At 35.0% G+C, this 17,818-nt stretch overlaps 1 protein-coding gene across 1 annotated transcript in view; it reads right to left on the bottom strand.

The window, feature by feature from the left end:
- Smad5 (SMAD family member 5) overlaps positions 1–17,818 on the bottom strand; it is a 38,715-nt gene that overhangs the window by 18,888 nt on the left and 2,009 nt on the right. Inside the window, exon 2 of the mRNA XM_015488590.2 lies at positions 159–729. Within this exon, the coding sequence (XP_015344076.1) occupies positions 159–561 (403 nt within the window). The 5' untranslated portion in view covers positions 562–729. The remainder of the gene's footprint in view (positions 1–158; positions 730–17,818) is intronic.

Genomic DNA, 17,818 nt, shown 5'->3' with positions numbered 1-17,818 from the left:
AGTAAATCCAGTATCCCTCCCACATTAAATCTTTAAAAAGGCAACACAAGGTCAATTAATAAACTAATTATACACTAATCAGCCAGAGACATGTTTTTTTGTTTTGTTTTTTCCTTTTTAGTTTTGTTTTTAATTATTCTCAGGACAATAAAACCTACCTGGACTCTCCACTCTCTTATAATGGTAAGGGTTGATACAAACTTCTTTTTGCTTAGATCCAAAAGGAAATTCACAAATATCCAATGGCTTTAGTTCATGATGACTCTGCAAATCAGGCCAGCGCCAAACACGACAATATATAACATGGGGTAAGCCCTTCCTGTGAGAAACCTGTAGGCGTCCATCTAAAGATCTGGGAATAGTGACACATTTGCTCGGCTGTCCTGGACTGCTCAAGGCTTTCTCCAGTTCCTCCATGGCACCCTTTTTCTTTTTCAGTTTTTTCACCAAAGCATCGACTGCCTTTTCTGCCCATTTTTCCTCCTCATCACCTTGTTTCCAGCCCAACAATCGCTTCACTGCTGGACTAGTAAAAGAAAACAAGCTGGCCATTGACGTCATTTGATACAAATCTTCAGAGACCTTCCTGTAATCAAAGTCAGTAGCTACTGAAAGAACAGATCACAGGTGAAAAGTCACATACAGGTCCTAAGCAGAAGGTCCAATTAAAGAAGGAGGAGTGACATTTATCTTCACAAGTGCCATATGCTTCTTTCATTGGTTCAAGTCCTAAAAGAGAAAGCAGGAAAGGATCCTAATTTAAACCAATTCAATTTACATATATTTAAGTCAATATAACTGAAAAATGTGTTATTTGTCACTAAGAACAGAAAAGCATTACAAAGTAAAACAAAAAACATAAATCTAGAAGAAGAAATTTTCTCTAAAGGTTCTGTGACTTCTTACTTCCTTCTTCACAGCATGAACAAATAATTAATCGACTGACAATGACATACCATAACCAAGAGTAAAAACAGGCTACTTTACTTTCTATATCTTATCAAAAACAAAAACAAAAAGACTCTATTTCCTTTGGTCAAGCTACTAAGGCCTAAAAGAGTCCTCTAAGATTTGCTTATGAAGTTCTTTCCTTCACCAAAATTCATATATGTTACATGCTGTCAATTCTGAACATGACATGTCCTGAGGTAATCAAAATTCCCTAAAGTTTTTGTTTGTTTTTGGTGATACTAAGGAGTGAACCCAGTGACACTCTACCAGAGAAGCTGAGATTATTCAAGTCACATTATCAGATGCAAATTATATTAAAAGTTGTCATAATATGTACCAAACTCTCAAATCAGTCATAGTACATATAACTGCCAGAAAGTGAAAAGTGTCTATTTTTAAAACTAAGAATGCTAAAGAGATTTAGAGAGATTAAATATATGATTCAACCCAAAGAAGTTTATATTTTATAATTTCTACTGGCTTATATATTTTATGCATATTAGTTAGTGAAGATGCTCCATGCAAAATACCATTCTGACCCACTAAAAGTTCTTGGTGATGACAAGAGCAAGTGATACACAGTGGCGTTCTACTGCTAAGAGTGGGTAAAATCCCTGTACATCACTATACAACCAACTACAGACAACATGCACTTAGTGAAACATTTAAAAAAAGAATGTCAGTAATAAAAGATACTTCCTTTCTTGTGCCATTTTAACAACCAATGCTGTAGCCTTTGACAAATGCTAGCAAATTCTATAGTCAAGATTGTTCTAGGATGGACCATATCTTCCCAGAAAAGAATACATGCACTCAGTTAAAACCAGGTAAACACACACACACATACACACACACACAAAAAAAAAAAAAAAAAAACTGAGTTAAACATCAGGAATAATTACTGGTTGCTTATTATGTGCCATATACTATGATCAGCCATTATGGAGCTTAAAAAAAAAAAAAGAAAAAAGAAAAAGTCACACCAAATAGGTTTCTTCTTAAGAACCAACAGGTTAATTCATTCAGCATATACATGCTGAGAGCCTGTAAGTGCCAGGAATTGTTCTGCATGCTGATGGTGGTGACTAATAGCAGTGGCTGTCCATACTGCTAAGCTGTAACCATGGGAGAGGGGTACAAGAAACTAAAGATATACTTCTAATGTCAGGATCCTGTGTAGGATGTTTTTGCCAGGCAAGCAAACCTGGCTACATTAAACTAGAGATATAACAAGAAAAAGCATATTTTTCAGTAACAGGCATATATAAAGGAGCTATAAGAAGAGCTGATCTCAGTCATAGTTACATTGAGGATGTAGGACAAAATCCAACTGGGATCAGAAAGTAAAAGCAATGTTTGCCTCAGATGAGAAAAGAAATTCCAAAGGCAAAGAGACACTAACAAAAAAAAAAAAAAAAAAAAAATCAGGCAGACATAAACAGAGCATTTCCTGACCACAGAGAAGAAAAAAAAGTCTGATGATTGAGATCTTATTGAGGAATACAAAATCACAGTGGGGTCTAGACAGAAGGTGTGTGTGTGTGTGTGTGTGTGTGTGTGTGTGTGTGTGAGAGAGAGAGAGAAAGAGGGAGAGACATGAGAGGAACTTAAAAACCACAATTCAGAATACACAGCTCATTCTAAATGATTATAGAAACAATAATCTAAGTGATTATAGAAACAATACGATCAACTAAGTTTAAATGAGATATAGTATAAAAATGCTATACAACCATTAGAATAACATAGATACTATAACTTTTAGGGAAGGTATTTCTCCTTGTTTCCCCATCTAAATTACAACTATGCAGGGTGCATAGAAAGTACCTAATAAATGTTAACTATTCATCTATTATCATCATCATTCAAAATATGGGGGGAAAAAAGTTAATTGTGTATATAAACAGAGAATACGCACCAGAAGGCTATGTACTAAATTATTCATTGCACTTATCTCTGGGAAGAGGCAGAAGAAAGGGGTCCTGTGTACCTTGTTCCATATACTTCTCTACTGTTTTAACCTTTTACCAACAAGAGCCTATTAAGGCATTATTTAAATAGTGCTAAAATAAAAACAGTATCTAAAATCAAATTATAGTAACAGAATGAAATTAAGAGTGCTCACTGGTACAAAAACCAAGTTAAAAAAAATGCCTACTAGTAGAGGTTAATATGATGGTGGTCCTACAAAGGGAGTAACAATTATTAGAGAATCTGAGGGATTTCTACTATCCTGATACAGTTTGTGCTTATAGTTCTAGATGGTTATATGTAAGATTTCAGTTTGTGAAAATTCAACTGGTTGGGTACTAATTATAGGAACACTTTTCTGCATGATTTTAATATATTCTGTTGACACATAAAAAGTGAACTGTGATCTGATTTCTCCTCCCCATTCTCTCTATCATCAGTTCCCCATCTCATAGGTAATCCCTTTTATTTGCCTTTAATGTCCTTCCAAAGAAATATTACATAAATAAGCAAATGTGAATGTATATTTTTCTTTACATAAGTAGTTGCATTCTGAAAAAAAGTGCAAAAAAAGTGTTGAAATTTATCTTTAAGATCTTTCCATATTAGATGCAGATCTTTATCTAGAGTTTCCACATTCTTCTCTACAACACAAAATTTCAGTGTAAAATTAATTCAATTAGTAGGACAAAGCATAACATTTCCCTGCTCAAAAGAATCATCTAGTGGCTTCTCATGACACTCAAAATCTAAACTCCTTATATTATTTTATAGGACCTACATGATCTGGCCCCTGGCTTCTTCTTCCAATCTCATTTCATAACCATTCTTCCAGTTAACTCTACACTTAACTACACTTGACTTCTTTCCATTTCTTAAGGACTCTAAGGTTATTTCTACTTCAAGGCCTCTGCACTTGATATTCCCTCCTGTGGAATTCTCTTTTCCCAGATCTTAACATGGCTCATTTTCTCAATTAATTCATTTGCTCACATGACAACTCCTGAAAGAGAAATTCCCTGACCACTTTATCAAAAATAGATTTCACTCCACTTCACAAAACCCTATCCCAACCCTGTCCATCCCTCATAACATTTATCCTAAAAAACCTGATACCATAGTATCAATTTTATTTATTTACACTGTCTTCACCACTGAAATGTTAGTAGGGAGATAATCTTATCTTCACTACCCACCACCAGATCTCCTGGACCAAGAGTATTGTCTATTTATAAAATATAAACCAGTGAGTAAAAAGAAGCAACTTGCAAAAATATGTGGACACCACCAGCCAGAGGCAGTGGCCCATCCTTGTAATCCCAGCTACTCAGGAAGTTCAAGGATTTGAAGTTCAAGGCCAGCCTGGGCAACTTGGCAAGACACTGTCTCAAAATAAAATAAAAGGGGCTAGGGATACCAAAATCCTAGAATGTTCAAGTTCCTTATATAAAATGGTATAGCATCTGCATATAACCTATGCACATCCAAATAATACTTCCTCATCTCCAAATTGTCTATAATACTTAATACCTCATGTAAATGCTATTAAATAGTGGTTATACTGTATTGTTTAGGGAATAATGAAAAAGTCTGTACAAATTCAGTAAGGGCATAATTTTTTTGTAATATTGTTTACATTAGTGGTATTTATCAGTACAAAACCTGTGGATATGAAGGAGCAACCATACATAATGTATATAAAATTTAAAATAAAAATTGTCATTATAGATATGTACATATATAATGAGAGAATAAAAATATGGATAGAAATGACACACACTAACCTTATACTAAATACTAATTGTCTCCAGTGAGCAGGGACAGAAGGATGAAGATAGAAAAATCTTTAGTTGTTTTTTTAAACTAGATTTGAATAGGCAAATCATCTATTGTGATAAATTTATAGAAAAGTAAGAAAAAAACCCTTTAAGTATTTCAAAATTCAAAAACCCACTAGTTTTGATTTTAAAAAATAGTATAATGAAAGCAGAGAGGAGATCAGATTCTACCCTTCACTAAGGGCAGGACTAGGTATCTAGAGAGGGTCATTTCAAAGTCACTAAAATGTTGAAACAATAAAGTAGTAATGTATATATGATACATACTTTATAAACTGAAGAGTGCTATTCGAACACGAATAATGATCATTACCATTCAGAGGGAAGAGCCAAGACTTAAGAGACTGGATGAATTTATTCACAATCTAACCACTCATCACTGTATCACTGTATGTATTCACCTTCTGATCAGCCCAAATTCCTATAACTTGTCTGCTTATCTGTATCTTCCAAGAGAAATCTTAGTTATCCTTAATGATAAGCTCAAATCCAGCCCTTCCTATGAAGAGTTTCAGCGCTACCCTACCCTAAAGAAGTTACTATGGCTATGGCTAAGAAGACATTGATAAGAACTTATCTACTTCCTCAAATGGAATACAAAATCCTTCCAAGAGTCTGGAGTACCTGGCATTATTCCATGCACTGAACTGCATACTTTAATGAACAGTCATTGATTTTTCTATCAGGTGCTGCCACGGTTTGGATATGGTTTGAGTGTGTCTCCACGGAAGCTTAGTCTTCAATGTGGTAGTGTACAAGGTAAAACAACAACAACAAACTTTAAAAGGTGGGACGTAGTAGAAAGTAATTAGGTCACTGGGGGTATTGTCCTTGAGAGGGTCTAAGATAGTTCCTGTGAGACCCTGAGTTAGTTCTCCCAAGAGCTAGTTGTTATAAAAGAGCAAAACTGGACCCTCCCCACATTATTAACTAGATTAATAATCTGTTTAATCTGTCATGCCACATAAACATTCCTTCTCACATACACTTCCACCAGGATGCCATCTGCTGTGATATAAAATAGCCAGGGAGAGCCTTGCAAAAGCTAGTATGATACTGTTAGGACTTTCAGCCTCCAAAACTGAAGCTAAATAAACTTTTTGTTTTATGTTACCTAGCCTCAGGTATTTTGTTATAATAACTAAAAAAAGACTGCTATAGTTTGAATATTGAATATCCCCCAAAGGCCCACATGCTAAAGGTTCCCAGAATGTTGCTATTGGGATGTGAAATCTTTGGAAGGAAGATAAGGCCTTGTGGGAGGTATTTAGGCCAATGGAAGTGTGCCCCCCAAAAGGAAACTGAGGGACTCCAACCCCTTTCTATCTTTCCTCTATTTCCTGGCTCATGAGGTAAGTAGTTTGCTCTACCATATGCTCCCATTACCATGTACTGCCCTTGCCAGAGGACCAAAGCACTGGGCTACTCAATCTTGATTGCAATCTCCAGAACCATGAGCCAAAATAAACTTTTCTCTTTATAAGCTAATTGCCTCAGATATTTTGTTATAGTGATGGGAATCTGACTAATACAAGGGCCAAATTGAGTATACCTTAGAGAGAACTTGAGCTTTTGCAGGCAAGTGACTAAGATAATTGAAAATTCCACTAACAGAAATAAGAACATTCCACAGGTATATTTGTCAGTAGAAATGAATGATAAACTCCGTGGGAAAAGATCATGACTATATTTGCAAGTTTCGCAAGGTAAAAATGAGAAACATTTAAAATTTTTCACAGAGAACTAAAATAATAACAAAAAACTATTTTTCAACAGTGAAAAGATCAACAAGTAAACACTGATAAAGAATGTTAAAAAGACAGGCCTAGAACTAGATACAATGGTTATTTCAGAAAAGTAAACATGGAAGAGTTCGAATAAAATGTGAACAAAGAAAAGTCCAGCGATTTTGGAAAAATGGGATGCCATCAGTCAAACTTCAAAGGATTGGCTTTATAAAGAACAATGAGTATCAGATTTTCAAGCCTAATATTGAAAACAAGTCTTTTCTTAAAATTACCACTGGGAGAGGGGTCAAATCCTGCACGCATCTTATGCATGTTTGAAGGAATTCTTCCTAAAAAGGTTTTATATACATTCCAAAACTATGTAAGTGATATGTGTGACTCGTGCAAGTACTCATTATCTAAGTTTCAACTTAGAATTATGTAATGTTTTGAACAGCCAACAATAAAAAATTAAAAAAAATAAATAAATAAAAAGTTATAGCAGGAATCAAAATTCATCCCAAAAATTTACTAGTTAACAGGCAAAAGATCTGAACAGATACTCCATAAAAGAAAATATCAAAATGGTCATTAAATGGAAAAATGGGCTAAATACCATTAATTATCATACAAATGCAAAAAGAACACACACACACACACACACAAAACAAACACAGTGAGATATTACTCCATATTTACCAGAATGGCTATACTTTAAAAAGAAAGATTAAATGTTTGTGATAAAACACAGTAACTGAGATTCTCATATATTGTTGGCAGAAATAAAACTTAGCCACTTTCAAAAATTGTTTGACAATATCTACTTATGCTAACATAGATTTCTATAACCCATTAATTCCATTCGTAGGTATATGTTTAACATAAATGAGTACTGTTGCCCAAAAGACAGGTACATGCTTACAGCATTTTTATTTATTATAATAGTTCCAAACTGGAACCCAAATATCCATCAACAGTATAGTAGGTAAATAAATCATGGCAATAAATTTGTAAAATATAAAATTTCATGGCAAGAAAAAAAAACCCTAACAAACATAAACATGGATCAATTTCACAAATACAATGCTGAAGGAAAGATTGCAGATTATATCATTCCATCTATATAATATTCAAAAACAAACAAAACTAACCTATGTCATCAGATGCTATAATACTACTAAAAAGAATCCCAAGAAAGCCTTGTAAGGCACTAAAAATTTTCTATATCTTAATCTGGGTGATGATGATATAAGTGTTTATATACATAAAGCTTCATTAAGCTATATACATTTAAGATTTGTATACCTCATTATACAATATACTTTAATTTTTAAAAAAATTTAAAATTGACTAGTGAATGATCATTTATAAAATGAGTATCTCCTTCAACATAATGGCTTATAAACCATGATAGTAAATTTTGCAAAAACTAATAGGTTTCATAAAATTTATAATATGATGGTAAAATAGTGTTTATGTTGATTTTACTTACTTATAAACAATCAAGCTAGTCTGTTACTGTTTCTTGGTACAGACTAAGGACATGAGTCTCCAGGGTCAGGAACAAAGGACTTTATTATTCATGGCACAACCAGCAGCATAAATACCAGCATTATTTAACCCCTTTGCCCTCAACATGTAAGAGTGTGATGCCACATGGTCTTAATAAATGGTACTTCTACAGTGGGTTTGTACGTGCAAAGAATATGGATCATGTTGGATCTACTACTTTTATACTAACACTAGCAAGCTATTCTTTATGGAGGTCATAAGAGTAATTTGACTATCAAAGGATTAACAGAAGTCCTTGGAGAAAAAAATCTATATATGTTTTAACAATACTTTTGTAAAAATATTTTAATGCTAATGTCACAGATGTCAAACCGAAGGATGTCATGCTATCAAACTTCTTTGTGAGAACAATTAAGTCTATCCATTAACACTTGATTCATTCATTCTTTGTTCAATGTAACAATGTTTATAATTATAACCAAATATTTTCCCCAAAATTTAGTTAAGAAAAACTTTCAATCAGACACCTTTTATTAATCATTTAGTGTGAAATGTTGGTCTACATTTTAAATGATTTTATTTTAAATGAGTTTCTTCCTTAACCAATTGCCATTAGTTCACAAAGACCTAAATGCGCAGTTTTTTCCTAATGACTCAGTTATCATTATGAACCTCTATTACCATGCTGTACTGGAAATGTAATGAAAAAGGCATGGAACATAGATTGCACTGCTACTGACTGAAGAGAAAAAAGGGCAATAAACCTTAAAAGATCACTTACAGAGGTAGACTTTTGGACATTTGACTTTTAAAAAATAATATAGCCATATCAAAGATTTCAATAGCTTCCTTTCTTAAAAAAATCAATTATTTAAGCAAAATAATCATAATATTCTTTTGATAATAATAAGAGTAATTATAAAACCGCTAACATTTATTGAGCACTCACTATGCCAAACACCATTAAGGACCTTACAACATTTAGAAACTGAAAATCATTAAATTCAAAACAGCCATATGTGGTAAATTGCATTATTCTCATTTTACACATGAGAAAACAGGCAAAGGGAGACTAAATATAACTTGCTAACTTGTTTAGAAAGGAAGAAATACAGTTAGGAATTGAACCCTGGGAGTCCAGCTCTAGAACCCACACTTACACAAACTGTATTACTAAAAGAAAGTCTCTTGCCAATGAATATTCTTCCCTTAAAGAGCCTCTCTTAAAGATTCAGCTACTACACTATGGAATGTTATTCAACAATTAAAATGAAGAAAGTATTGATATATGTTACACCATGATTAAACCTTAAAAAATGTTAAAGACAATCACAAAAGCCTACATGTTGTATGATTCCATTGCTATGAGATGTGATGTTAAGAATAGACAAATCCACAGACACAGAAAATAGATTAATGGTTGCCAGGGAATGGGGGAAGAAGAAAATGGGAAGTGACTACTAATAGGTATGGGGTTTCTTTGTTCAGAGATGAAAATATTCTAAAATTGATTATGGTGATTATTCAACAACATAAAATTCTTACTTGTATACTATAAGTGGGCAGACTGTATAATATGTGAATTATATCCCAATTAAGTTGTTTATACTTAAAAAATTAAATTGTTCATATTACAGCAAGGCTCACATCCTCATTCTCTTATGCATCAACTGATTTTATTTAAATAACTTTTTTTAAAAAAAGATCTTCCCTACTGTTCTATCCCTTGACTTCTCCAAAATGTCCAAATCATTGTATACTGACATAAATTTATAAAGTTTAAGAGACCAAGAATAATACAGTTCAATGTGCTTATTTTCAAATTGATTTAATACATCAATGGACTTTTAACCCAATCTTCTCTCATTTGAGCTAAGTCAATTAGTAGAAATGACAGGTCTATCAATGCATGAGCGGAAAAACAAATTGTTTCTCCTATTATACCTTATAACATAGAACACTTCAGTAACCAAATGTAGGGAAGAGTTTTCCCCATACTCCAAGACACATATACTTCAGATCCCACAGGTTGAAGGCCTCATGCCAACAAGACTCCCTTACCTCTTTCTGATGACAACTGAAAACTCAAAAGAGATTTTTTTTTAACTATGCTTCAGAAGGTCCACAAATTTTCTAGAGTGACTCACAGAACTCAGAGAAACACTTACTTGTACTTATTTATAAAGGATCAGTACCAGAGATTGAACCCAGAGGCACTTAACCACCGAGCCACATTCCCAGCCCATTTTAATATTCTATTTAGAGAAGGGTCTATCTAACTAGGCTGCTTTAGGGCCTTGCTAAGTCGCTAAGGCAGGCTTTGAACTTGCAATCTTCCTGCCTCAGCCTCCCAAGCAGCAGGGATTACAGGTATGTGCCACCAAGCCCAGCTGTAAAGGAGGACATAAATTATCAGCCAGATGAGAGTTCACAGGATGAGGTCTAGAAGAATCTTGCAAGCAGAGCTTCCATCCTCATGTAGTTGGGGTATACCACCCTCCCAGCATACAGATGTGTTCTTGTCCACCTTGCTGGAAGCCCTCATGTGTTTGGCTATCTGTAAACTCATGGAACCATTATTTAGGCACAAATTATTACATCACTGGAATTGATTTAACCTTCAGTTCCCCCTCATCCTCCCAGGAAGATTGGGAGATGGGGCTATAAATTCCAATTCTCTGAACACATGACTGGTTCCCCTATCAATAAGCCCCTTCATTCAATTGTTATTAGGTCCTAAGCTCAGGTATGTTTGAAAGAGCTTGTCATAAATAAGACCACAAATGTTGCAGAAACAAAAAGTCCAAATATTTTAACAAAAGATACTCTTATTGTCTAGTCACTTGGGAAGAGGCTACAGGAACTATGAGCCAGGAAACAAGGAGGACCATCAATATATAAATGGAATAGGAAGGAAGAGCAACTAAACCATTAGCACTGCAAAGTGAAAAAGAAAATATTATATACTTATAAGACTGCTTAAGAAGACATTAACTGGGCTGCAAGTGGCCAGGAACAGATAAAAACCAGAGGCTTAGCAGAAATCCTACCTCAGATAAACTCTATATCCTCTGCTACCCCCTAACACAAATACACTGCAGAGAATTTAATAAGATCTTGTAGATGAGGCATGGGTAACTACTAACCATAATAGCACAAATTTTTAGAGTGAATACCAAATAGAAATATGACAATCTATAATTCATAGTCCACTTAGTGAGAAAGGACAAGAGCAAGAAAAATCAAGTTAAAAGGAGACAATCAGCCAAATGGACGTGAAGCCAAAGGGAAGGGCACCACCACAGAACAAAGCCAAACAGGGAAAAACTGAATACAAAAGCCTCAAACTGACAGAAGTAATCCTATGGGCAGTGCAGTTCTTTATCATCAGGAAGATAAGTTCAAAGACACATTTCAAAAGACAAAAATGGTAACAACGCATGACCAAGTAAAAGACTAACAAGGTGGGCAAAGAGGGCAAATCGAAAACGTGGTAGTAAGCCAACCATAAGAACACACACACACCAGGGCAGTGATACACAGACCAGTAGAGACAGAAAAGGAAAAGATATGAAGGGATTACAAATAAACAATTGATAGTACCTTAGTGATCAAAAAGGGCAAAGAGGAAAGGAAAAGGTTTAAAAGCTGAAATAACGATGTAACTTACAAAAAAGGGAAGTTCTAGTTATGGCCAAAAAGGGGAACCAGTCATGTGTTCAGAGGGGTACAAAAAAGCAAGCACTGACATACATTCATGAAGACATAAAATTAAAGCTCAAGTGAGAAAGAATAAATATGCTGATTTGAAGGACCATATGAATAGATATGAGAACTGAATCTTTCACAGTAGATACTTAATTTTTTTCAAAACTTTTTGGGTTCTTACTACATATCAAGCATACTACATGCTAGGAACTTCACTTAAATGTACTACCCATAATCTCTAAATTCTTAGTAATGGGAAGAGAGAAAGAATAAACAACTTCATATGGCTTTTGGCACATCACTTAACTTTACCCAAGACTTATTTCCATATGATAGCCAATAGAGATACAGCATTAGAGAAAGAACAGGAAGCACAGAGGATCAGTAACTGAGCAGAGCAGACAGGAATATTTGCTACTCCTTATGTCAGAAATTGGGGATGAAAGTTAGTAACTATGAACCTATTATTTGCATTTATCTTGGCCTTTTATAAATTACCTCTCACTTATAAAGACCTGACCTGATAATACTTTTATTAACGTATTTTTTTCATTTCTTAGAGAAAAAAACCTAAGTGCTAGAAAGAAAACCTGGATAATAATATTTAGAAATCTCTATGGATGTTAGCGTCTCTAAATTTCTTCCAATGTAATCCTATACTGAGCAATAACATCACATAGAAATCCCTAAGAAATGCAATACTACTTCAACCATAAACGAAAACCTTGTAAAATCTAGAGATACCATGTATTACAAAAGAATCTACCACAATACAAATCAATCCCCCCTTCCTTCCCCTTCTCTCCCCCCCCCCCACCACTTCTCTTAAGGAAGCATTCCCAGACCATCCTTTTTAGGTGAAATCCTCCCATTATATGTATCTCATACCTCTACCTTGTAGCTCTTGCCATACCTATATTTTTATATTTATCCACCTAATCTGCCCCACAAAATGTAAATTCTAAGAGCCATATCAGTTTTAATTCATCACTGCATGCTAGTAATATATATGCTCCAAAATACCTGTTTAATAAGAGAAAGTTAAAGTACATAAGGAACCTGTAAAAGTAAACATTTCCTAGAGTGGGAAAAAAACAGATTTTAAAACTAGAGGAAGCTGTGCCTCAGCCATATTAAAACCTCACTAGAGGACTGGGATTGTGGCTTAGCGGTAGAGCGCTCGCCTAGCATGGGCATGACCCGGGTTCCATCCTCAGCACCACATAGAAATAAAGGCATTGTGTTGTGTCCATTTACGCCTAAAAAATAAATATTAAAAAAAAAATCCTCACTAGAAAAGAGAATTCACATTACCAAAAGTCATTCAGAGCAGACATGGTGAAACCCTATACTCCCAGTGACCTGGGAGCTTAGGCGGAAGGATCAAAATTTTAAGGCCAACCTCAGCAATTTAGTAAGACTCTGTCTCAAAATTTAAAAAAAACAGGGAATGGAGTTCAGTGGTAAAGTGCCCCTGGTTTTAATTCCCAGTACCAAAAAAAAAAAAAAAAAAAAAAGTTATTCATATTTCAAAAAAAAAATCCCTCTAATATATTTAGTGGTATTAAAATTTGGAGATTGGAATTAATTTAAAGTGAAATAAACGAGAAACTGGTAGCAAATATTTCCATAACTAAAATACTCTAGGTAAATCAATAGAAAAACAGAAATGGTTATCATATGGCAAACCTATATCTGAAAGTACATTACCTGAAAGAGCTGTGATAAATAGTTCTAGATCATTAAACATTTATTGAGCACCTACTATCTTCCAGACATTGTAGTACATTGTGGATTTATCAGAACTATGATGTCAAGTGATGCAATCTGTTCACTGTGCAAGGATGAAGGAGGAAGTAAAGGTGCTTTTTTCTAAGTCCCATACAAAAGTACTGTACAAGTGAGTAGTAGAGATAACAAAAACGTACATGGCACAGAATCTCCCTTCATAGAGTAATCTTGCACAACAGACATCAAACTATACCATGTATACTAAATACAATGAAAATACACTCACAGTACTACACAAGAGGGACAGAGGAGGGGCATCTAATCCAAACTTTTCATTGTATCCTCTTACCACAAATGAGATGGTACTCCTCAAAACAATGAAAACTCTGGAAATAATATTCTGGCACCCAATAAATATCAGAAAGAATTCATTCCTCAAAAGCACTTCTCTTCCTGTACTGGAGTATCTTTTATACTTCTGATTTTACAAATGCCATTTTCTGCCCATTACACAATGCTCAATTCCCAATTACCAATTTCTAGATTATCCTTCTGATTTCAGTGTTAGCTATCATCAAGCTCTTCCCATAACCCTATAGAAAGTAGATTTTCCTCACTCTCTAATCCAATACTTAATTCATCTCCTTCACTTGATTAATCAATTTCTAATAATCTGTTAATTTACTAGCCTTGCCACTCCCACTAGAATGCCATATTTAAGATATAGTAGCACATGCACATTGAGATAACCTGTTCAATTTACTCAAGTCCTTCATTCAATTTCCAATATTTACCAAATAGTTTATTAAAATTAATAATAGAATTGCTAAGAATAAATTCAACATTTAATTAAGGTAGCATTTCAGGAACTGGTAATATAAAAGGGAACAAAATCTTTGTCCTCATGTAGCTTACATTCCAGTGGATAAAGGCAGACAAAATATAGCAATAGGTTTGTTAAAAACTGTTACAGAAAAAAATTAAAGCACGAGAATAGATGTGCCATGAGAGAGGTGTCATTTCAAAAAAGATGACTAGGCTAGGCCTTCTGGGAAGTGGCAAATGAATCAAAATTTTATGTAAACAAAGACAGTGAACAGGCAATACAAAGATCCCAAGGCGGGAGCAGACCTCGTACATTCAAGGAACTAGAAGACCAGTGTAATCTGAGAATAAACTGAGCTAGAAGGAGAAGGTAAGGAATTGTGTCGACTCGGAAGACAGCCAGACTGGCTAGAATGGCTGTGATAAGGGTTTTAGGTTTTACTATTTGAAGTAAATATGGTCCCAGAGAGCTCTGAATGAAGATGCAACATTTGCTGGTTTATATTACTATGGAATTTCTCTAGCTGGTGTGCTAAGATAAAGGGGAATGAGGCATGGGGGTGTGTGGAAAGCAAGAGTAAAGCAAGGAGCTCAGATCAGAGTTGAAGTAATCTAACAGAGATGATGATGGTTTAGACCAGGGTGATAGCACTAGCCTGGTAAGAAGCAAATGTGAGAGACAATAGGCTTCCTGATGGAAGAGATATGGGCTTGTGAGAACAGAAGAGCCAATAATGATTCCTAGGTGTCAGCCTGAGCAACTGGAAGAACAGTGTTTGTCATCAACTGACTTGGGAAAGGCTGATAAGGAGGTTAAAGAAAGATGAGGAGTTAAATTGTATGCACATTTAATGTATGAATAAAATGTTGCTCAGCTTCACAAGGCTTCCATCTTAAATGAAAGCACAACAACCCAAAGGTCCTGATTTTCCCTCAAACCACAAAAATAGGACATACCACAAACCCCATGAACACACACACACATGCACAAACACTCTAAACACCCTCCCCCAGAAACAGACACATACTGTGGGCTCATACTTAGACTTCTAAATTCACATACACAGCTCCTTTACTTTCTACTTCAGCATCTGATTGTTTCAGTCCAAAATAAAAGGCAAATGAACCAATGCTCCCAATTCCCTCATCACCATTAGCCAAAACAAAACATCCTGAGCACATCATCCTATATAGATGAATGTCCATATGGACTATAACCCACCATCATCTTTGCCAAACCTGTAGGAAAGAATTACAGGTAAGACTGAGTACAGTGGAACACACCTGTAGTCCTAGTTGCCTGGGAGGCTAAGGCAGAAGGATCACTTGAGCCAAAGAGAGAATGAAAAAAAAGAATTACAAGTGAGCACTTAAAAAAAAAAAAAAAATCACTCAAACCATCTCTAAAAATTCATTCATTAAGCTTAGAAGTAAGTAGGGCCCTACCTCCCATATTTTTAGTAAGAATCACATGTTGAGATGGGAACATTGCTCAGTTGGTAGAGTGCTTGCATCAAGTGTACAATGCCCTGGGTTCAATCCCCAGCACCAGACACCCACAAAAAAAGAGTCGCATGTTATGCAATAGGTTTAGGAATCGAGAAGCTCAGGATCATGAGAAAAAGAAGAAAGCCTCATGCACATATACATTCAAGGGAGACTTTCTAGGGGATTTGTGGGGGTAAAGCTTTAAAAAATTGTCTTACCCTTGTGGGTTTTTCTTTTGTTTTGTTTTGATACCAGGAACTGAACCCAGGGACACTTAACCACTGAGCCTCATCCCTAGTCCTCTCTTTTTTATATTTTATTTAGAGACACAGTCCCACTGAGTTGCTGAGGTGGGCTTTGAACTTGCAATCTTCCTGCCTCAGCCTCCCAAGCTTATGAGATTACAGGTATGTACCACCACACCTGGCACCCTTGTGGTTCTAATGTCAACAGCAGTCACCAAGAATCTCCAAGAATAGAGACTTATGACAACTATCAAAGCAACCTAAATCCAATTACTACGTTGGATTTATACGATAACTATAGAACTTATAAGTTACATTCATGATTGCAGGCAGAAAAGAGAAAAACCAAAAGTTAGTCTGCCCATAGTTCTTCTGATTTCAGAAATTCTTTTCTTTTTGAGAACATCTATAAGGAAGACAGAATACTATCATATGGGCACCCAAAATTATTTTCCTAGAGAAACACTTAAATCACCATTTTTCCCAATTGTACCTTCCAATTTCCAAAGACATTAAAAGTTCTCAAAGCAGATTGAAAGCTCTTCAGGAGCTGAACTCATGATCCCTAACACTTTTCACAATATAATTTTCTTGCCTATTCTTTGTGCCCACACAAGTCTCTACTTTTCTATCTCCCACACCAGACTTTTGTTTCCCAGTTTTTAATCACTCTTTAAGCTTCACCTGCTCCTTTTAAATCCTCTAATTAAGCAGAGTCTGATCTAGATGTATCACTCACCTCCACAGAGCCTGCAAGATTTCCTACATTGCTACCAGAAGTTTCTGAGTGTGCCTGTACAAGCTTGTAGGAACAGGACCAGACATTGCTGGTCAATCTTCATAGTGCTTTTCTTTAAATTATACAATCAACAAATGCAGATATCAAATTATTACTGTTAGATGTGTATCTGAAGAATAAAAAGCTAACTTGGGCCCACAACATATATTCCAATGCAAAAGATGTTCTCCAGTTATCTCATACATCCCAGAGTTCAAGTCCCTCACTTAGTAGAAAAATGAATAAATAAGGCTCAGAGTAACTTTTCAGTTCTAGTCATCATTCATTTCATTTATACTCAACTCCAAAGAGTGGGAAATGATCAATAAATCAACTATATATTTAAGTGGGCCAAAAGATATGAATAAGGGAGAAAAAAAACAGAATAATAACTTTGAATTATTTCTGTAGTACCCTCTCTTTCTGGGAATACACAAACCAGAATAACTAGATCCCAAGTTATACAGCCTACCAGATAGGATGCTAGAAGAGGCTAACACAGCATGAAAACAAAACTGAACAAAACAAAACTTGCCTTGAAAATACAAGCCATATTTTGAGATCATGGTTAAATTTGAAAAGTATAAACCTCCTCTCAACACACCAGTTGCTATGCTCTGAGAAAGCTGGAAAGGGGACACTGTTTTGTTTTGTTTTCCTATTACATTCAGTTAAAATCTCACTACAACAGATAAAACCATTTTCATATTTCTATAGAGTACCAATCTACAAATTACAGACATATTATAGACAGAAGTGGGGCCCCCAAAGGATTCAAGAGCCAAACCTATTTACAAAATGCACCTCAGCCTTCCAAAATATTATCTCAACTAAGTTAAGATACAATAAAAGCAGGAGGGAAAGTCACTGGAAATACTAAACCAAAACCTTCCCTACCTTCCCAGTTCACCACAGAATAGATATATGCATACTGAGATATGTGTGTGCATATACACACACATATAATATGTGTGTGCATATATATACCTCACAAAGAGCCCAGAACTAGCTGATTATTTATAAAAAAAAAAAAAAAATCTAAGA

This window comes from Marmota marmota, unplaced genomic scaffold (genome assembly GCF_001458135.2).
Source record: "Marmota marmota marmota unplaced genomic scaffold, marMar, whole genome shotgun sequence".
Lineage (NCBI taxonomy): Eukaryota > Metazoa > Chordata > Mammalia > Rodentia > Sciuridae > Marmota > Marmota marmota.
This window is presented reverse-complemented; position numbering and strand designations above follow the sequence as displayed.